Source organism: Tiliqua scincoides, chromosome 2 (assembly GCF_035046505.1).
Source record: "Tiliqua scincoides isolate rTilSci1 chromosome 2, rTilSci1.hap2, whole genome shotgun sequence".
Taxonomy (NCBI): Eukaryota; Metazoa; Chordata; class Lepidosauria; order Squamata; family Scincidae; genus Tiliqua; species Tiliqua scincoides.
In genome coordinates, this window is record NC_089822.1 from 48,631,557 (window position 1) to 48,654,083 (window position 22,527).

Below are 22,527 nucleotides of genomic sequence, written 5' to 3' on the forward strand. Positions count from 1 at the left end.
GGCGCACTTTCGCCAACACAAGTGGCAGCGCAGGAGCCGTGGCGGAGGCTTCTGCCTCCATTCGCACGTTGGCGCATCTGAATGCGCTGACACAGCTCCCGCCTAAGGAGGCGCAAACGTGCTTTATGGCACATTTGCGACCCTCCAGGGCCCCCTATACCGCGTAACTGCTGCTTAGGATTGCGCCCTTAAAGATCAGACATTAATGTGTGCCTGAAGACTGGACTTACGTCTGATGATGTTTGTATTATAAGTATCTTTCTATTCACATTTTATACTGGAAAATTGCTTGTTAACATAAGAAGCCATCTGAACTTATACCATGGTTTTAACAACAAACTACTATAGCTGTATTAAAATTATTCTAAAATCCCCAGTCCTGAGAGATCTCCCTCTTAGCCATTTCTCCACTGAAATCAATGAATGAGTTTGTGGCAGGGAAATACTTTGAAGATCACTTATTTTGTCACTGCAGTTTTTTTCCCCTTTCTGGTATACATTTCAATGTGCCATTGCAGTACTCCTTAGAATGACAACCAGGAGAGGTTCTTTTTAGCAGCGTTGTACTGAGAAGTTTTCTATCTTGGGAATGCACTCTTGTGACATGGGGCAGAGGAGGGGACAGGTATCACTATAATGTCAGATTTCTTTTTATACTGCCTGATCCTGTGTTCTTCACTCTGTGAATGAATTTGTGACCATGACAACTAACAACAGTGGCAAATCTGCAATACCAATTCTATTACCAATACACCAACAGTCAGTTGAGTCACTGTAACAGCCTGCTGAGTCACTGCATAAAGAACACATGCATGCTAAAAAACAAAACCTAAGCAAGTGAAGAAATTTTTTAACATTGGGAAGGTTAATTTATTAGAAGCACTGACATCATGAATGAGTGCTTCTTATCATTCTGACTCTGTCAAGCACCCTCAGCTTCTCCAGCTGCCGCCATTGATTACATGACCCATTCAAGACTAGCACAAAACAAGACTATATCAGAATCACGCTTGAGGGAAATGTTCACAGGCTTTTACAATGCCAAGTTATTCAATCTGATGATATGACCTCTCTCTGCCTGAAACAAATACAAGGTCATGACAGCTTGTAGTAAAACTTTCACAGGTGATTCACATTAATCAAATTCCATTTAGAACCTGGAAAGCATCGAAATGTTTTGAGTAAAATTGAGAAACTGTACTCATCATCAAGGGTCTATGAATGGTCACAAATCACATTCAAACCACTGAATGAGAGCCAGACTTTGTGGTGAGAATATTCTTCCAATATTTTTCTGGCTAATAATGAATCCTGCAGTTTGTTAGGGTACATGGACCACTTCCTTGGCATATGTAAATAGAGGAAGTGTGGCCAAACAACAAACAGCTCAAGCTTACATTTGGTTTTTTAGAGTCAGTGCAATCTAATGTTTAGAGTGCTAGATCAGCAGCCCAGTCCTATCCTCCCCCCATTGATGCAGCTGAGCTGAAAAGGCATGTGCTGTATCCAGTGGGGGGAAGGAGGGAATGGGAGGCTTTGGAAGGAAAAGAGGACTTAAATCTTCTTTCCCCTCAGTAAGCCTCCCACCCTGCAATGGGTCTCCTCAGACACGTGGAAGTGAAATTTTTGGCGCAAGTCCAAGGAGAGAAAGGGGGCAGGGAGGCTGCTGTCGGAGAAAAGCCAGCATGCGCCTTCCGGCATGCACCATAGCTGCTGGATTCAACCCCTCCAAAAGCCTCCACGCCACTGTGGAGCCACACTCCATGGAGCCACTGAGGGCTTCCCCTGTCCTCATAATGCCTTTTAAAGACATAAAAAGGTCGCTTCCGGTTTACAGAAAAACTGGAAGTAGCATTTTTTCGGCCTAAACAGCCATTCTGAAGCCAACAGAGATCACAGGTGGATGTGCCCTGCCTCTGTGGAGCTCAGAAGAGCCTCTGGACGGTTGTTGGGAGGGCATGCATATGTGTAACCATGGATAAATGAAACTGTGGATACGGGATCCATGAATAAGTCCTGTCCTGTCCCCCGTACATTGTATTGGGCAGCAGGTTTTTTATGAGGATTCTGCAGCTCCCCTGGTTGGTTTCTGCAGCTTCCCAGAGAGCCTTGGCTTACAGTTTGGGAACCAGTGGTTTACAAGGTCAATGGAGTATTAATCTGTGTAGTGTTTTGTTTCTGGATAATCAGCAGGTGAAAGTAAAACTCTGATCTGGGAACTGTTAATCCCCTCAGCAGCCTTCTCATAAAAAATGGATCTCAATTAAAAAATTTCCATTAACATGATGTAAGGAGAGTTGATAAACTGTAAGAATTGATTTTAACCTGAAGAGGGATTGAAAAGCAGAAGTGGCATTCCTCAAGAGCAGCAAGTAGTCCTGTTTTATTGGTCTCAGGTTTTTTTTTTCTGATTTGAGGGAAAGCAATAATTCACGGAACAGTAGCAATGTTACCCTGGGATTAATCTCACCTTCATACTCAATTTCCCATATAATATAGGAAAAAAAATAGCCAACAGAGAAGCTGTAGGAAGTAGGGAAGCAGAATCAGAGATAAAAACTGGTTTAACAACAACAAACAAGGAAGATCAAAGACAGCTGCAAACTCACAACAAACATAGATAGAACAATTGCTAGGATTGGTGTTCTCTTTTCGAGTTCAATCGAAACACATTGGGAACCTAATAAAAGAGAACACCAGCTAACAACTGGTTAGCTGTCCTGTCTAATTGTGTTCTGCCCATGTGTAAATCTAATTTAGCTTCTCTCATCTGATACAGGGTTTTTGTGTGGTACTGCTGGGATGGTCAAGGAAAAGAAGTGGTTAAACCCTTTTGGATTCCCAGTGTGTCACAAATATATAAAAACAGACAAAATTATCTACCTTTTAAGCCAATATGAAGTCTGGATTTCTGTTCTTTAGAAAATTCCAGATAACCAAAAAAATGTAAAAGAAGAAGTCTTAAAAAGGCCAAGAATCCAATCTGCCAAAAGAAATACAAAGATGTTTATTAGTATCATGTCCTGTCAATTCAGCTGTTGGCATCTTCCACTTTTTTTTTTAACCCATGGTACAAATAATGAAGTTTTGCCCATGTTCAGGACTGACTTTAGGTCTCCTCAAACTGTGACTTGGAAAGCCAACTCCTTTAGCACTTTGTGCCCCATCATCTCCAGGTTCTACTGCTAGCATCCTGGTGACATACTAATTGGACTTCACCAATCTTTAGTAATCATTGTTTTACTGTACATAGAAATAGTACTTCTACTAATCTCAGCTTTTGATTACCATATACTTAGAAGTCCACAAGCTCCTTTAGAAAATTAAATTGCATTGAAAGTCAGTGAATTGTGGACTTTACCTTTCAATCTAGTGTGGTAGACTCCACTGATTCCCATTGTTCAAGTAAATTAGACTACACCTGAATTTGCACATGTGGTGTCATGTTGAACACTGAACATTTACACTGCATGTCTTCCAACATGTGTGGAAAAAAGTTAGCACATGAGAAGAGGGGAAGCAATGGTATTGCTGGTTGCAGTACAACTGTGAAGCAAGAAGAAAACTATTAGAACTGGTGGCCTGAAGATGATTCAGTGAAGAGGCAGGTAGAAGTTCAGTGGGGAATCAAACCAGGAATCAGACAGTGGGCAGCCTACGCTACTCCTGGACAACAAGTTACTCAAACTGAAGAGCCAGCTGATCAGCTGTAATATAAGGTCAGATGGGACCGAACTGGCCTTTCATGTCACCTGATCCTTGCTGAGCTGATTGGCAGTAAACCCTCCAGCCAGCCATGGTGGTGGCACTGTAGTATAGCAGAGATCAGGTAGGCAGTTTCTGTTACTCATAAGCAGCCATGGCTGCAAATCTTAAGGCACCTGAGCCCTACTACCAAAGTTCTCATAACAAGACACCACTACCCCCCCCCAACCCTTCATACTACTAAAAGAGGCAAATTAGAGGGACCAAATGCAGTTGGAGCAACTGCCTAAAATGACCATCAGAAAACCTAATAAACAGCCAGGTTCATTCCTGGAGATGCAGTCTCTCATATACTGGGAGCGCTGAAGTACAGTTGACAGTCTTGTGTAAAATAAATGCATAAGGCCCATGAAGCACTTGGTGATTGAAAATTGAGTCTAAAACTATCTCCTGTTTGGTGAATCACAATTTTTTTAAAATTAACATAGCAGCCAAACCAGAAGAATGGTGAAAAGAAGGAAATCCAACAATACCTAAGAAAATTAAATGTCTCTAAGTAGCCATCATTAAAGAAAACAACGTTATAAACAAGACAACAGAAGCCTTAAAGAGTGTATTAGAACTTAAGATGTTAAAATAATTGGGCTCTCTGGTATAGGTGAGGCAACGAACACTGCTTTTTCTTGAAATGAGAGGGAAATGAGAGGGAAAAAGAAAATGCTTTTTCCTGAAATGAAATGAAGCAAAAGCTTCAATACAAGATATTTTAAAGAACACACAGAATGAAAAGATGGCCTTCATTTAAAGAAGCTGAGCAACTATACAGAGTTTCTTTACAGGACAAGCAAAGCAGCACATTCCTTAATAATGGAGCAGATTTGTAAACAGCCACTTGTTCTGTAGCCTATGGGAAAAGAATTGCATAGGCAAGAATTCTCTTGAACACTGAAAAGACCAGATTCTTTTTCTGTCAAGCAACTGAAGTACCACTAATGACCTACATAACTTTCATGTTAAGTTAACAAAACTTAGTAAACCATGAAAAATTCACCGGTTAGGACAGGCAAACTACTACATTTTTCATGGGCTACTAAAAGCCCAATCCTATCAAGGACTGGACTGCTGGATGGAGCACACTGCAACAGCACTCCATCAGGGGCTATTATGTGCACTCCATCGGCCACCATTTGCACCTGCTGCTGCAAAAGGCAGAAGCGCTGCAACTCTACCACCAGTTCCACACCTGCCGGACCAGGTAAGATAGCAGTGGGGACAGAGGATAGGCAGGTTCTGCTGTCGTAAAATGATACTGACAGAGCATGGTGTGCTATGTTGGCAGTCATTTTGGGAGCACTGACAGAAGACCTACTTGGAGCAGGTAAGGTAATGACAGGGTGGGGAGGGAACAAAATGGGGGAGGAGAAACGAGGAGAAGGGAGGAGGGGATAGTTCTGACAGCAATGGTGTGTGCTGGATCCTATCCCATTTGTTTGAGCTTCTACACATTTTGACAAATGTGATCACTTATATGAGAAGACAACTAGTTCTATAGGCATTTCCAGTTAACTATATTTTGTGCAGCTGTTATCTAAAGATTTAGGGCATGGTTCATGCATGGCGGGGTGCACATAAAGGCTCAAGAGAGCTATGCACTCTCAGGCAAGAGGGAGGTGGTTAAGAATAAAAGAGTCATGTGTAGGCCTTCCATTCCTGGTAATGACCTGGAATGCTGGTGAACATGGGGCTGAGAACAGAGTTGAATTGAATCATGCCCACAAATCATAAGTTTAAAAAAAAGGACTCAATGGTTAGAGTGTGATTAGGCTTTCAATCCAAAATATTCCTGGGTTTGTTGGTGACTTTATCCCATGGCTGGACAATTTTCACCAAGTTTTAGAAGAGAAGTCACTGCAGTAAAGATTTTTTCCAAGTGTTGTTTAAAAGGATCCTATGAATCATAAGAAAGAGGTACATGACTGAAGTTCAGGGCTAAACCATTAAACAATGATGTACCAGTGAGCCCCAATTATCCTGAAGGTTTTAGTCAGTTTTCAGAAGTTAATGCTCTCAATTGGATGTTCTCATTTAAATGGCTTCAATTTCATCCTCTCTTTCTCTTGAATGCATAAATCTCCTGTTGCTACTTTAAGATTATGTGTCCTGACATAATATATCTCAGTTAATGATAATCCATATGGAAGAATAAAGAGGTCACATCATTTAAATAGAGAGAAGTGCATTAGGAAAGATGATCACTGAAATTATTAGAAAATTCAAGCTAACTAAATGCATTCAGGGGGAAAAAAACCTGCATTTCATATGTATTTTAGAGCACCTCATTAAAGTATAACTTGAATGCAGAAACTGTAGTTCATAAAATATGTCTTTATGGATTCCTCAAAACCAATGAATTCAGAGAAGTACAAATCAAGATAAAGCTAGTTTTAAAGATGAAAGCAAGGCATTAGACTGCACTGCTTTTTCTTCAGCATGTAGACACCAATAGTTTTCATCAATATGAATGGTAGATAGTACAAATTACAGCGTCCATTACTGACTAACAGTGCCAAAGATTTTGATAGCATAATCCTATGTACGTCCACTCAGAAGTATGTCCCACTGAGTTCAATAAGATTTACTTCCAGGTATGTGTGTATAGCAGTAGTTCCCAAACTCCTACTTGTACTTTGGGACCACAGGTATATATTTGCAGACGGGGCATGAGGCGGGGGGGGGGGTTGTCCCGACAGTGCCGTAGCAATTGCAGTGCTGCAGAGACCCAGGGTTTTTTCCCTTACCTGCAGGGTCCCACTGGCCTTGGGGAAGGTTCAGAAGGCCCACAGTCCCCTCTGTGGGCCTTCTCAATGCTAGACATCTCTTCATTTGGGGACTGGAGTACAATTCTGGTTTTCGCACAAAAACCGAAAGTGTGTTCCAATCCCCAAACAGAGATATTTCTAACATTGAGAAGGCCTATGGAGGGGCTTATGTGCCTCCTGGACCCTTCCAAGGCCAGTGAGAACCTGCAGAAGGGGAAAAACCCCTGGCCCCCATGGTGCCACGGTTACTGCTGTGCTGTCAGGAAACCCATTAATGGGTCACTCCCCTTGAGGGGAATGGTCCAGTTTTGGTTCCCTATGGTGGACTGCGACACACCACTTTGTAAACCACTGTTGTATAGGATTGCAGTCTGAGTTGGGTCCAGCATAAGCAGCTATCTGTACTTTACATACTAGGTAGTTGTATATTAAATCATGATAGGTATTCCGACTAAGGGTAAAATTGCAGTAATTGTACTGACAAAAATCAGGAAGAATGCACAGATTTGAAAGTGCCACTATGGTTCTCATAAATGAAGTAGTTGAACGCTGTTTAACTTATTTGCAGATGTTGATTGGTGCGATATAAATACCTTTTTAGAGGCTAAAGCCGGACCATAAAAGCACATAATTAGTTAATTATTAAGATGCCTCACAGCCCAATCTTAGGGCAAATTCTCCTGCGCCAATGCAGCAGCACTGGCTCAGCTTGCACTGCATCCTGCAGAGGAAGTTAGCAGGTGGGAAGTCCTGAGATAAGGGGACATATGTCCCCTTGCCCCAAGGGAAGCCCCAGCCACCACTATGGTGCAACTCAGACTAATGTAAGCTCAATCACAGGCACTCATTGCCACCCTCCCTCTATATCATCACATTGCCCTCCCCAACCTTCTGGGCTACTACATTAGATTAAATGTTATAGTCCAGCTGCAGACCACCTCTGTTTGGCAATCTTTGGGCCCTGTTGCTTCATGTTCTTGCTGGCAGTGGTAGAAGCAATATCCTGGTGCAGGAGATGGCTGGGCCTGGAGTGGCCCAGAAGATCGCCAAAGGGCAGTGTGGTGTGTAGGGGTGTCACTGGGGTGACGCCTCCACTGTCCCTTTGTGACGCCACTGTCGCCAGCCAATGTGAGGCTGCTGCTGTTGCATCTGTGGCCTTGCTCAGTCTTAAGTTGCATTCCTTCCCTTTCTTTGACCAGTGTTTTTCCTTCCAGAACAAACCTGGGTACGTCTACTGAGAAATAAATTCCATTAAGGATAAAGGGAGTTACTCATAGGAAAGTGATTGCAGTCTTAAAATCACTCCTTTGTTTGTATCTACCCTCTTCTCTGTTCCTCCTCTCATTGTGGCAACACCTTCAGTGAGTAACTGTCAATGGGCGCAATCCTAACCAATATTTCAGCACTGACATAGCCGCAATGCAAGCCCAAGGTAAGGTAACAAATATGTCCTTACCTTGAGGAGGCACCCCCTGACTGCCTCCCACTGCAAGATGCAGTGCACGCTACATTGGCACAGCTATCTCAGTGCTGGAAGTTGGTTAGGATTGCACCCTATTTTGCTTTTGAATCCCAAATTGTGTTTGCTTGTTTGTCTCTTCCATTCCCCCTCTTTCTTCCTCCAGTCATTACCCAAAGGATGGCACTAGGGGGGATGTCTGCTGGCTTTCCTTCCGCTTCTCCCCACCACTGGAGTGAGTCAATTAAATGGGGGTAGTGGCTTCATATTAACTAGAAACGAGTACTTTTGAGTATTCCTATCACAAAATACTTGCTGATTCATTCAATGCAAAATATTCATTCTCTTTGTGTGTGCTGTATGGGGGGGGGGGGTATTCAACTTCCTTTTTTCTTTATGCTTAGCCTTCTCAATTGGGGGACTAAATAATTGTTTTTAAACTATTAACAGTGTGTCATTCTTTGCTTCTGAACTGGGATAGGAGAACGATCCTGGATTGTTCTTGTTTTAAATAGGCAATAATTAATAATCCAGGATTCCACTTTTCGTTCTAGTTCAAAAGGGCAAAGATTCATTGCTATCAGTAAAAATAAAATAAAAAAACCCAACAACTCTGTTGGCTGTAGACAACCACTTCTAACATTGGTTTCATGTAGTAGAGAGAAGGGTGTTATATCATCCTTCATGTCAGGCAGCAGAACATCTTGGGCCAACCAACCACCCATGCCAGAAAACAAGAAAAGCTCAGTAACAAAAATACCCAAATTACAGAGCCCTCAGTTTCTATGCAAGATTGTGTCCCAGCAGGCCTTCAGAGGAAAAGCATCCCATAGCTGCAGTTCCACAACTGAGAAAACTCTGCATGCTCCCAGTTATAACTTGCTGTTCACCAGACTTTTTTTAAGTACATATATAAGGGAGCAATATGCATATTAGGGAGTCAGGATATTGCCAATTAAAACTCCTTAGAGTGCAACATACCTTGGACAACCTGATCTCACATCGGAATAGATACGGCTTCTGTACTGCATCATAACAAAGCATATGCAAAATGGATTCCGCAATAAAAAACAACACTGGGGCCTGCTTTGGATTAATGGGTGCGTGGTCCAAGGAACGTAAGAGGATTTCTAAGGCTTCTGAAGTAAAAAGAACACAGAAAACAGATGCAATAAAGAGTTCCATCTTCAGAGCGTTATTATTTTGTACAGTCCTCTCATCACACCTGCAACACAACGCTTGCCAAGTTATAAACAAATAAAACAAGTGTTATATCCATTTTCCTGCAGATTGTTTGCCTTCTCTGATTATCACTTTGATGAAAAAGTAATTAAGGCTCATCTCTTTCATAATTTTGTTCAACAGTTGCTGAAATGTTTGTGCTAGACTATGAATTAAATCCTATTACATAATAAAGCCATCTAAATTAATACAATTAAACAGGCTACCAAGAATGTACAATATACATTGATGATTTGGGTGTTCTGTAATGTTTGTTCTCCAGCCAGCTTTTGCTTAGTGCAATGATGATTTTGTTTTTCATTTTGCTTGTTTAAAAATTGAGAATGGAGGTTATAATTGTAAGGGAGATTTTCTGACTCCATTTTTGATACACTGAATTCCCCATGCTTTTTCTATCCTTGTCCTCTCAGCACTTTATAAGTCAAACAATTATGAATGATATAGTTGTACGAGGGTATGATGAGGGTGGGGTAGTAGCACAGTCCATTGTTTGTGGGTATAATCTCCCATGGTCACTCAGATGTATAGTCTTAGAATGCTTCTGCGTCCACTGCAACTCCAGATTGCTGGAGCTGGTAGTAAGTCAGGTTCTGCTTTATTTTTGCTTGCATCTTAACATCCTTGCCAACTGTTGCCACCACCGCCCTTTTTTCTCCTTTTGTTGAATTATCAGTGCCTTATTTTTTATCCTTGCATTTGTGACTCCACTATTTTGATGATGCCCGGGGCTAGTCTCATCTGGCCTGGCAGTCATGGAAGGAGGCAAGTGGTGAATTTGACACGGCATGGGCTGCTACAGGCTTGGTCAAGGCCTCACATGTCAAGGCCTCACTCCTGAGGCCAGAGGAGGAGATCTGCTTTGTGCTGGCCACCAGATTGCCTTCCTGTGCAGTGGTTGACACCTCTGAGACTGCTGGGGCTGCAGTGGGAGACATTCCCCAAGTGGCCACATCAACAGCAGGGGTGGCCTCACACCACTGCACTGGTAACCCTACCAGCTTTGCTGGTGATGCTGGGTGGTGCCAGCACATTTTGCAAGAGAGAGGTAAGCAGCCTCATCACCCCTAACCTGTGTGGGAAACTAGATTGCAAGACAGGCCTGGTGTCAAGAGGAGGGTGGGGTAGTCTATTGGTCTAATGTTAGTCTATCCATGGATAAAAACCCCTGGGGGTTAGTCTCCAGAGCCAGAATGGTTCTACTCAGAACTGCATCAGCGATTTCACAGGAGTTCCTTTACCCATAGAAAATTTTCAGGACTTTCCCCCACAGGATGAAGCATATGGTTCATTGGCACAGATGCACTGGAAATGGGAGGGGGGGTTGATGGGATTGGGTTGTAGAAAAGTAACATGATGAATTCTATAAACTGGTCTTCTAAGAATTTTATTTATTTTTGAAGCTGTATGGAAGCTTATTTATCCATTGAAGCTGTATGGAAAACTGTAAACCAGATCAATCAGTCTTCTATATAAACAAGCTGGGGTGCAGCAGGGTGGGGAGGAGAGAGAGCGCTGGATACGTTTACATGGATGTTGATAAACCATTCGCATGTATGGACATTTATTGTGACTCTTTCAGGGCACTCTACCTGAGATTTAATTGCCTCTCTAATATATTAAAATTTTGAAATATGAAAGAAAAACTTTGTCAATGTACAGAATAAATAGCAAGGGGGCTACGTTTGGCCCACATTCAAGGACAGAAAAAAAAGGTAGGAGAGCTGGCTGACCCAAATGCTTGCTTCGGCCAAATCCTCATAGTTGGACTTGAAGAACAAGAAATTCTGATAGGAATATAGTTGAGACTGATGAACCAAAATTCAAATGAATCCTTTTAACTTATGGTTCCATCTGTTACAGCCAATATGCACAGTGGAGAGATAACCTTCTCTTTTATAGCCTGGTAGTTGAGAAGACAATGAATACTAATTAATGGATGATAAGTGCACAGGGATTTGGAAAGCTAGCTTCCTGGAAGACACTTTAAGTCATGCCCAAATTACCAGGGGTGGAGCGAAAGGAAAAAATATTTTTTCCCTGGTACAGAAGCAAGCATCTTTGCCAAGCATCTTTGGATTGTGGGGAATGTGTGTGAAGAACAAGTTAAAAACACTGCCTTAGGTCTGACACCATCTTGTAAACCAACAGCCATTTTGCAGTAGAAACAGGCTGAGAAACTAGTTCCTAATCAGGAGTCTTGCTTGGGCTAGAAGCTTGATAAGAACAATGGGCATCAAGGTTTCAGTAATTGGAAACAGGATCCAGCTGTGAATCTCCAATCGGGAGGGGTCAGAGTGAGTGAACAGCAGTAACACCAGCTGGTGAGGTCATTTGCTGGAAGGTTCGGTAGGTCCGAATCTCCGATTGGCTAAGAGTTAACTTAAAAAACGCCTGTTGCTGGAAGGGGGAAGTAATTAGTAACTATCTCATTTTTGAATAACCTCAGAACTTGAGACAATTACTTATCTGATTTTGCCATTGCCTGTGTTTACATTGGAGGCTCTGCTCAGCACTTCCAACCCACCAAAAATTGGGCTGTGACCCATCAGTGGGTTTTGACCCACAGTGTGAGAACTGCTGCTCTATACTAGACACCAGTGGTTCCCAAACTGGTGGGTCGCAACCCAACATTGGGAACCTAAACTGGCCATTCCATCTTAAGGAGAGTGGGCCAGTAATGGTGAGCCAATGGCACTGCAGTGATCATGGCGCCATAAGAATCCAGGGGCTTTCCCAGGCCCAAAAACCAGAACACAGGCACAAAAACTGGAAGTGGGCTCCTATACCCAAACAGAGCGATTTCAGACATTGGAGAGGCCCACAGAGGGGGCTCTGGACCTCCCAGACCCTCCCTGAGGCTGGCGCAAACCCCCAGGTAAGGGGGCAAACCCCTGGGTTCCCACAGCACCACAATCACTATGGCGCCGTTGGGACACCCCGCTTCCTCAGACTCCACCCCTGCACTACTTACCTGTGGTCCCAAGCTATACACAGTTATGTTAAATTGTAGATCACTGATCACTTATTCTTCAACCATCACATCCATTTCATGCAATAAGTACAGAATGAACCTTTCTTACCATTCACTCAACAGGAAAACAATTCTAATAGCTACCTACTGTTATTATTGCCTGTATCTAAGCACTTTATCATACATCTATAGTCCAATTCTATACAAGTTTACTCAGAAGTAAGCAGTGGTGTTTACTCTCAGGTAAGTATGTATAGGATTGCACCTCCAGACAGTGTTTATAGTATTAATCCAATTCCAATGCCATTTCTAAACAAATAAGTATATTCTTATATGTGCAAGACTTGCCGAGGCCTTCTTCCTTAGTCTGATTTTAGAAAATAAAATGTTTTATGTTCTAGATTTTGAGAGTTTGTGGGCAAAAATACAAATTCACACTTTTAGTATGAACCTTCCAAATCTTCACCAAACTAACATGATACCATGCTATTTTATTCATAGAAATAATTGGGAAACCTAAAACATGTAGCTATTTAAGGCAAATTACTTCACAAGTTTAAATGTCATTTAAAATTACACCCAATTAATGTCTAATTTCAGACAGAGCTTATAAGCTTTGCTACTTGAAAAGAAAATTGTCGTGAGGAGTACTGCATATATGTGGTTTTATAATTGTAAAAAATGAAATATTCAAATGGAAGGAATTAAGGTAGAGTGCCAGTTTCATTGGAGATTTTTTTTCATCTATGGGAGAATTTTCAGAATGTTTCCAGCGGCCTTGGTAGTGTCCTTCTTGGTCAGCCGAAGCCAGAGGGCAAGGACATGCAAAGAGCAACTGAAAGCAACAGGCAGGATGACTCAAAGTCAAAGATCTCAGCTACAGGTGGTTAAGTTTCAGCAGATACAGCAAGATGCAAGTCAGGAGCCCTGTGCAGTCAAAGTGGGTCAAAATGGATGCATGAAGGAAGGGAGCTAGGACTGTGCCCACAGACTCTATCCATCATCGTTTCTGCACAGGGGCCTATGCACATACACCCAAGTGTGCAAAGTCTCCAAACTTGCAATCTGAATAGATTTTGTATTCAGAGACTGTATATACTGGAATGTAAATTAAACTTGAGACATAAACAAATAAGGAGGGGAGACGAGCTGGTAGAACTGGAAAGAACAGTACAGGTAGGACCTCAGTATCTATGGGGGATCCATTCTCGGACCCCCCCCCCCACAAATACCAAAAACCACAGATAATCAAATCCATGATCTTCAGCCCCTTAAGCCTCTGAAGGGGACCGGAGCTGCTCCAGAGGGCTTTCTGAAGCCAGCGGAGGCCACTCACGTCCACTTGCAGCCTCTGTGGAATTCAGAATGGCCCACAGAGGCGAAAAAGTATGACTTCCAGTTTCCCTTGGGAAACCAGAAGTGACGATTTCATGCCTTTTAAGGCAATCTGAGACCTGGGGAAGCCTTCTCCTGGGTTTCCCGGGTCTCTTCTCCCGGGAAGGCAGGAGGTCTGGTCTAGAGGGTAGAGCCTCCGTTAGCCCGAAGATAACATCAGAAGGTCACCAGTTTGAGTACACCGGCAGCTCCCTGAATGGCTGAGAATGGCGAGACCTTGAAGCAGCTGACAAGTCCAGCTGAGTGATTCCACCTGCTCTTGGTGTGAGCAAGAAGCGTCGTCTTCTGCCCTCCATGTGAGAGATGGAGCTGCTTGCCAGCCTGCGTGGGAGAACTGGAGGCCAGAAGTGAGACCAAACCAGGAAGATCCATTCTGAAATGTTGTTGGTTCTTGAAAGAGAGAAACTCTATGATTGTAAAAATCCCCTTGAGGGATTTAGAAACGCTTGCCTATGTAAACCACCTTGAATAAAGTCAGAGGAGTATATAAATACTGAGTTGCTATTATTATTATTATTATTATTATTATTATTATTAAAAGGCATCAAAACATGCTTTTTCACCTCTATGGGCCATTCTGAAGCCTGCAGAGGCTGTGGGTGGACACACACAACTTTTGCAGACTTCAGAAAGCCCTCTAGAGAGTTCAGGTGGGACCAAGTCTGGCCCAACACGGGTCTGGGGGACCGATACTGAACCAGATCTGTGGATGTAAAATTCATGGATAAACAGGCTCCACCTGTAGTTTTATTCCCAATCTGTTACTACTGCAACTAATCTTTCTCAGAGAAACCAGGGGCTTGTCTCAGGTAATTTAGGATCCTACACATGTAGAATAGTCGCCTCAAGTGGAGACTGCTGTGTGCCAGTAAAAGTGAACCTGGCATGGACGGAGCTTACTGATCCACCCAGGGACCTCTTCATTTTGGCACACATCGCCCACCACTTTCACGGCAGCCAGCCACTTCTGGGGTCTGTCACCTCAGCAGGCTTTACACCCAGATTTCTGGGCATGGACGGCTGGCTGCGGCCGTGGTTGGGGGTGATCTGCACTAGAGTGAAGAGGCCCTCGGGTAGAACAAAAAGCTTTGTTTACCCAGGGGAAGGATCATGGTGGGCACTGGATCTGGCCCGTAGGCTGGGGTTTGGCACCTGTTGATGTAGAATCACACACCTTGGACATGATGTCTACTGTTGGGCACGTGGATTGTGATCTGAATGTGGAGGAGATTAAAATCACTCCTTTGTGATGGACAAATCACTTCTTGGTACTGTTTGTTGATTGAGGCACCTTACATCCATGAGGGTGGTGGACCAATTTGGATTGTCCACTCCTAGAGGCTAATAGATCCAGAGGATTTCCTGGGGGCCCTGGGGTATATGCCTACTACTAAGGTCTGTGACTCATCTGAAGCCGTGGTTGACCTTTGGAATAAGAAAATGAGGTCCTTAGTTTAGAAGTCCTTGATACAGTTATTAAAATATCAGACTGTTCAGAACACAGTTGCACCTCCTCTGCAGGAGCAGGTCCCCTCTGCAGGAGCAGCTTGAAGGTCATCCTGAACTCTCTGCTGGATGCCCTAGTGGTTCTCATGGCTGGGAAAGGGGCCATTGTCTAACTTACAATGGGGCACCAGCTGTGGCCATATCTGAGTTGATCAGATCTAACCATGGTGGTCCATGCCTTGGTGACTTCAACTTCTGACTACTGAAACACTTTCTATTTGGGGTTGACCTTGATGACTTCCCAATGTTACAATTAGTGCAGAGTGTCATGGCCCGTGTAAACCTGGAGGTAGGCAATTTGACAGCCTGTCCATTGGTTTTGCAGGTACAATGACTGCTTATCTGTTTCTGTGCTCAGTTCAAGGTGATGGTTTTGACCTTTCAAATCCTACATTGCTTGAGTATATCTGAAGAACCATCTTCTCCCACATGAACCAACCTGTCCCCTAAGAGCAGCTGGCAACAGGATGGCAATCAGGACCAGGACCACCTCTGTGGCAGCACCTTTAATATGGAATTCTCTCTCAGTGGAATTAAGAACTGCGTATGCACTCGCGCATGCACCTTGTGCCTTGTACAGGATTTTCCTTTCTCTCAAGTATTCATAATTTTTCTGTGCTTGCTTAAAGTAAAGAGAATAACAGTGCAAGCATAGTTTTCTCTGTGTCTACTACGACTTACTCTGTTTTAGATTGCAGCCTAAATAATATCAGAATTTGACAGAAACATACCTTCATGGATTTCTCCTTTGCACTGAGATAACATCATTGCCTCAGTCCATGCTGCTGGAAGATTCACATGTTTCCCACAACCTAATGTGCTAAGACCTGATTTTCTCTGATTGGAAGATAAAGAAGTAAAGAAATAAGAAGGCGAAAAAGAAAAATAGGATAAAAAACCTTTATAGAATTTCTTTGAACAGAATGTGTGCATTTAAATATTATTAAGCAGTTCCTGATTCAGAATAAGAGCCAACAAGGTAGCAATGTTTAATCCCTCAGGTTAACACTTAAACAAAGAGAGAAATGCTTCGCCATAATTATACTGTTATTACCATCTGAAGTACCTTGCAACAAAACCAATTAATTACTAGCTCCGTATCACAGTAATGACTTGAGCCAAGTTGTGAAAAGGGCTCTTGTGCTACCATCTAAGTAAAATTGAATCAAAGCAGATGATCTGACAGAATATAAATATATATTTATATTCAAAATATATATATATATTGTGTTCTACTGGCATTTCTAGTTCGCTGTTTGAAAATTAACTAGGCCTGAGTCACAGGCTCCATTCTCCATTACATGGATTAGTCTTTATCAGTGAACAGGACTGTCACTTAACCATTATCATCTTGGGAGATGTTAAACTACTCCTCCCTTCTAGCATCGCCTGGGCCTCATCTAAGGATGAGATATGCTGAAACCATCATTTCAGTGCATGACCAGCCTGTCACAAGGTCCAATCCTATCCAACTTTCCAGCTCAGGTGTAGCCACAAAGCAGCAACACATGTTCCCATACCTTGAGGAGGCCCCAGTGACTGCCCCTCCACTGCAGGATGCAGTGTACACCCCACTGGCACAACTACACCAGCACCTGGGTTTTTGGCCAATCCTACACACTCCTGGTTCACTGGCCCAACGCTCCTAGTGAATCAGATATGCATGTTCTTAAATTGTTTTTGTGTTTCCTATTATCACAGAGGTCTTAAGACTCCGTAGCAATATGCTTACACAGTACTTGAAAGGCATTTAGGTATTTCAGAGAATAAATACAATACACATACAAAATGCTAAAACAATAAAGCTAAGCTCCTGAACTTACTTGTTCCTAAAGCTCACCTGGATCTTTCCACTCCTGAGCATAAGCAATTTTTTATTGACTGATTTTGCTTTGTAAGCCACTTCGTCCATTTGGGAGGGGGGGCTAAAAACCAGTGTGGGGGAAATTGATTTCTTATATAAAGATTGATTTCTTATTTCTCTTTGGGCACAGGCCTAACCTACTTTCCAGAACCGACATAAGAGCATGCAGCTCTGAGGTAAGGGAACAAGCATCCCCTTACTTTGAGGAGGCCTCTGTGAGTGCCACCCAACTGCAGGATACAGCACACGTCCCATTGGCACAGCTATGCCAGTGCTGGAAAGTGGGTTAGGATTTGGGCTTCTGTGTCATAAGCTCAGGCTGCCATGTTGAGAGTTAGGAAGAGTTAGGAGAGTTGGGGTCAGATCTCGGACATGGGAATAAGTAGCCTTATAGCATTAACTGATACATCCTCCTCTCCCATATATCCTCTTAGCCATGGTCTATTTATCTATCCATGTGCCATTTATGGTGTTCAATTTGCTGTTTTTACCAGTAACGTTTATTACCTTCCTGTCCTAATTCATAACCAATTTACATCTTCCTTTCCTGTTACCTCTTTGTGTGTTTCTTGCATGCAGGAGACCCTAATTACACTTGGGTGAGAGTAAGCTTTCTATATTATGATTCTGTACATGGTGAGAGACTGTATGGTCTCACCCTGACCCTATAAAAACCATGTATTCTGTCCATGTAGTTGTCAGACTTCCAAACCACCTGGGAATTCTGTTCTGAGTGCTCAATAAACAGCCAATTTTTTAACTCCAGCCAAAGGTTGTTTGCTTTTCTTCACTCATAACAGTTTATAAATATTCTGAATAATTCTAGTAAACAGCTCCACTTCATCTCCCTTGACCCCCATGGACAGACAGGAAGGTAAAAAGAGGGCAATTCTCAAGTAGATACGTCTCACTGTTGGAAAGGCACTGAGGCAGGACAGTCTCCTTGCACATTCCTCCCTCAGCACTCCTGCCCTGAGGAGGAGCATCCAGGTCCAGGAGCATTCAGAGAGGAGGTAATGATTGAATGAGTTGCTCTTCTGCCCTCTGGCAAATGGACTTCCTCTGAGGAAAAAGAGACTCACACTTCTACTGCTTGCAGGGGGTTTCAAGGGTTGACCAGGTGAGCTGCAGGACCCACAGCCAGTACTCAACCAACTACTAATGCTTGCCCCAACACATTCCAAGTGACCAATACTGTAGTCATTTCTGTTCATTGTTCCCCCCCCATCTATCAAACAAGGAAACAATCTTAAAAATGTCAAAGATTGACTAAAAAAACCTGTGATGAAAATGCCAGTTCTGCAACTCAAGTGTTTTCCAAACTGTGGGTCAGGAGTCGTCAATTAGTCGGATCAGATTGTTGGTGGGTTGTGAAACTGACAAGGAAAATGTATTGAGCCCTATGGAAAGGGCTGCACAAGCATGCTTATATACTCGTGAGTAGGGAGGTGTGCCCCGGTCCATTTTGAAGGGTAGGCCAAGAAGAAAGCAACACCAGCAGAATGGTCCTAATCTGATGAATGCAGGCCCCAAAAAACACTCAAGAAGGAAGTCTCTCCCCCCAAACTGACAAGAAAAATGTATTGAGCCCTATGGAAAGCAAAACTGAGCCATATATGCGGGTTTATTAGCAAGTAGGCAGCCATGCCTCAGCTTTTATCAAAGGTCTGGCAAAGGATAATACAAGGGCTTCAGAATGTTTCCAATCCGATGAATGTGGAGCTCAACAAACGCTCCAGAAGGCATTCCTCCTCACCATAGTAAAAAGGATAAAAACAGAGGTTTGAGATGCTGGTAAAGTGAAACTTCTTTTTTTCAAGTTTCATAAAACTAGGTGGGTCCTGGTAGTGTGTCATTTTAAAAAGTGGGATCTGATGCTAAAACGTATGAGGACCACTACTATAGCTCATTCCATGAAAGTCCTAACAGTGTAGCAGCCTGATAATACTCAAAACAATTCTATCATTTCAGTTTGATAGTTCCTTATTCCTTTCAGACGCTTGGTATGAACCATTATATGGACATCCTGTGGAGATTTTTTAAAAAGTAATTTTCTTTTCAAGTTGTTCACTTCCATTGCTTTAACAAAAGCTATATTCAACACAGGAACTCTGATTTTTATTATCTGTTGCAGGGCCTTAGCAGGTCCTTAGCTCACAGTATGAGCAATGGGACATAATTTATTGAAGTAATCTTTTCTGTTTATTGCTTTTTACATTCCAGCATATAATTTTACCCAGTGGTATCTGCTACATACCTGCATCAGTGAGTCTCTCATCTCAGTCCAAATTAGCATTGGTACAATTCAGAAAGTAATATTAAGGTAACCACTACCAGATTTGAAGAACTGCAGAATGTACACATCCAGAGCATACTGAAGGAATTTTCCAGCCCTATTCTAGATCTCCATGTTTGCCAGTGCAACAACAGCTCCGCTGATGTAGACGTTCTCCCACAGACAGATGTGTCATGAAAGCCACAGCAACACCAGAAAATCATTGCACCGACACAACCTGGATATCACTCAAATGCTGCAGAAGAGGTCAAAATGGGAAGGGAGCTGGAGTATGATGTGGGAGTTGACAAGGAGGAGTCAAGTCACACCACATCCTCAACTGCCTTCAGATAATGAACATGCCATGGATGCCGGAAAAATGCTATGCCAATTACACAACTGGTGTAGGCAACACTAACCCAATATGCCACAGAATACTGGGGAAGGGAAAAATAGCAGAATTGCACATCCCACTATACCCCACCCCACACACATTCTTATGACAGAACATAGACAACAGACTACATTTGGCATCCAATCGCAGCACACCAACCCAGTACTAAAGCCCCTGCCAGATAGGCTACATTTCAGATTATCAGAACACCAGTGATGGGAACCATGGCAAAAAGCACATGGCACACAAAGGGAGCACTTTGCATAAACAACTTCCTGTCTCTCAAAATTACTATGGCAAAACATTTGGCTAACTCTTGTCATCTCTAAATTCTTATCGCAGGTAGTCTGCCCCAGGAGAACTCCACATACAAATGCCCAGCTGGAACCTCTACCCCATCATCCCAATAGGGAAAGCAAGCACAATGCACCCCACACAGGTAAACAAAGGGGAGAAGGGAATTCCATGCTTCAATATATTGATGCTGCCTTTTCAGAGAAGAGACTTTTCAGTGGTGGACCCCACACAGTGGAATTCCCTACCAAGAGAAGCCTATAGGGGTTGCCTCACAAAAATATGGCAAAATATTTTTGTTCACTAAAGCAGCGGTTCTCAAACTCTCAGGGAATTTGAGCCCTGCTGTAAGTTCTTGTGGGGAAGGGGAAAAGGCATCAACACAATAGCTAGAATCACGTCACTTCTGAGGGGCGCAGAGGCTTGTTTTGACTTACCAGAGCCTTTAGCAGGCTCCTGGAGGTATGGGGAACCACGCGCAAGCCTTCACAGAGCTTCCCAATGTGCAGAGACACTCAAAATAGCAATCACAACCCACTTCAAGTTTCATGATCACAAACCGGAAGTGAGTCTCGATCATTATTTTGAGTGTCTCCTCATGCTGGGGAGCAGTGGCGTCACTAGGGTTCACGTCACCCAGTACGGGATGCCAGCGAGTCACCCCCCCATGCAGTGGGCGAGGCAACACCCCAGGTGGTGGGCGTGGTGATGTACCATCACACCACCCACACTGGTTTTTTGGCTGTACCTTTTGATAGAACAAAGATAGAACACATTCTGCGTGAAATAACGCATTGATTGATATACAACATGATGGTATTATTTCTCCAAACTGTGATTTTAGTGATTTTGGTCACTAATGGTGTCTCTCACACACACCCCCAGGGTGTCAACTTACTAACACCTTATTGCAGCTGTTCTCAAACTTTTAGTACTGGGACCCCATTTTTAGAATGACAATCTGTCCAAGACCCAAAAGAAGCGATGTCATGGTGGAAGTGACATCATCAGGAAAATAAAAATAAACAAGCATAAATAAGTAAAACAAATAATCAAATAAGCAGAAGCCAGCCCTGTTCCACCAAGTGAATTTCCTCTGTAGCCTGCCTGCAATAACACCCCCCCCCTCCAAAACCAGTAAGGTTTTCAGCCCTACCCAGTTCAATTTAAGAACTTCTGTTTAAACCAGGTCACTGCCAGGATCCACCTGGCTTTGCAAGTCTCAATAAGGTTCACCTGATCAGCTGAAGCCTCTGTTTTGATCCTTATTAGTGGGGGGGGGAGGCTGCCTTCTGGAGCATTTGTTGAGCTCCAGTTCCATCAGATCAGGCCCATTCTGATGGTTTCACATTCCCCTTTGCAAGGCTAGACAACCAGCCAAGGCATGTTTGCTTACTCGTGAGTAAATGCAACCGTGAGGCTTAGTTTCGCTTTCCATAGGGCTCAATACATTCATGTGCTTGGAAGGAGGGACTTCCTTCTCAGGTGTTTTTGGGGGCTGCATTCATTAGATCAGGACCATTCTGATGTCATTGGATTCCTCTCAGCCTGCCCTTTCTGATAGACTAAGGCAAGTTTGTCTACTCATGAGTAAATGCACAATACAGCTCAGTTTCACTTTCTATAAGGCTTAATGCATTTTTGTTCTCCAGTTTTTTGGCCATAACATTAGAATGAAAGGAGATATTTCACTCTGGTTTTTTGCATTGCATTCTCCTGGATATTCTGCATCCAACGGTATATAACATGATGATATTACCCCCAACCACCACAATTTTAGCGTGTCACCCCCAGTGTGTGTCACCCCCCCCGTGCACGTCATCCGCTGCGGCACACACCACCTGCACCACCCTAGCAATGCCACTGTTGTGGAGCCCTGCAGAAGCTCATATGGGGTTCCCCGCACCCCCAAGGAGCCTGCTGCAGGCTCTGGAACGTCAAAGCCCCTGTGCCCCTCAAAAGTGATACAATTCTGGCAATTATGTCGCTGTCTTTCCCCCTCCCTACCCCTTAAGGGGGAGAGAAGCCAGAGCTCTCAGGGAGCGTCCCGTCCTCATCACGGGCTGTGACATGGGCTTAGGCTTTGCTCTGGTCAAGCACCTGCATGAGAAGGACTTCATTATCTATGCCAGCTGCCTACTGAAGGTAAGGACGTAGCTGCCTTGAGATCCCTTAAATGGGGTGGTAAGGCAGGGTATAAATCCCTTAAATAAATAAATAAATAAATAAATAAATAAATAAATAAATAGCGCTTTTTAACTGTGTTTACTGCATAATACTGTTATTGCTTTCAAAACACCTTTAAAATTCAGTTCTGTTTCTACACATTTCCTATTTTTTCCTCAATAAGACAACTCAGAGAACAAAATATAGCATCAAATCAAATCAGGCCAACATTTTTGTCAAACAGTATTTTACAAAAACAGTATAAAAATTATCTCCAGTTGCTTTGAAACTAAATAATGAATATCATGTACTAGAAATCTTCACATTAGCTTGGCAGCACCAAAAAGGGCTGCTGCAGAATCCTGCACCTCCCACGCTACCGAAGGAGGCTCCTCAGGAGAAGGGGACATTCGTCCCCTTCCCCCGAGTAAAGTAAG

At 43.1% G+C, this 22,527-nt stretch overlaps 1 protein-coding gene across 1 annotated transcript in view; it reads right to left on the bottom strand.

Annotated features, from left to right (window-relative positions):
- TMEM232 (transmembrane protein 232) overlaps nt 1–22,527 on the bottom strand; it is a 175,278-nt gene that overhangs the window by 144,488 nt on the left and 8,263 nt on the right. Inside the window, exons 3-5 of the mRNA XM_066612559.1 lie at nt 15,829–15,934; nt 8,965–9,122; nt 2,884–2,983 (exon numbers count right to left, since the gene is read on the bottom strand). Of these exons, the coding sequence (XP_066468656.1) occupies nt 2,884–2,983; nt 8,965–9,122; nt 15,829–15,934 (364 nt within the window). The remainder of the gene's footprint in view (nt 1–2,883; nt 2,984–8,964; nt 9,123–15,828; nt 15,935–22,527) is intronic.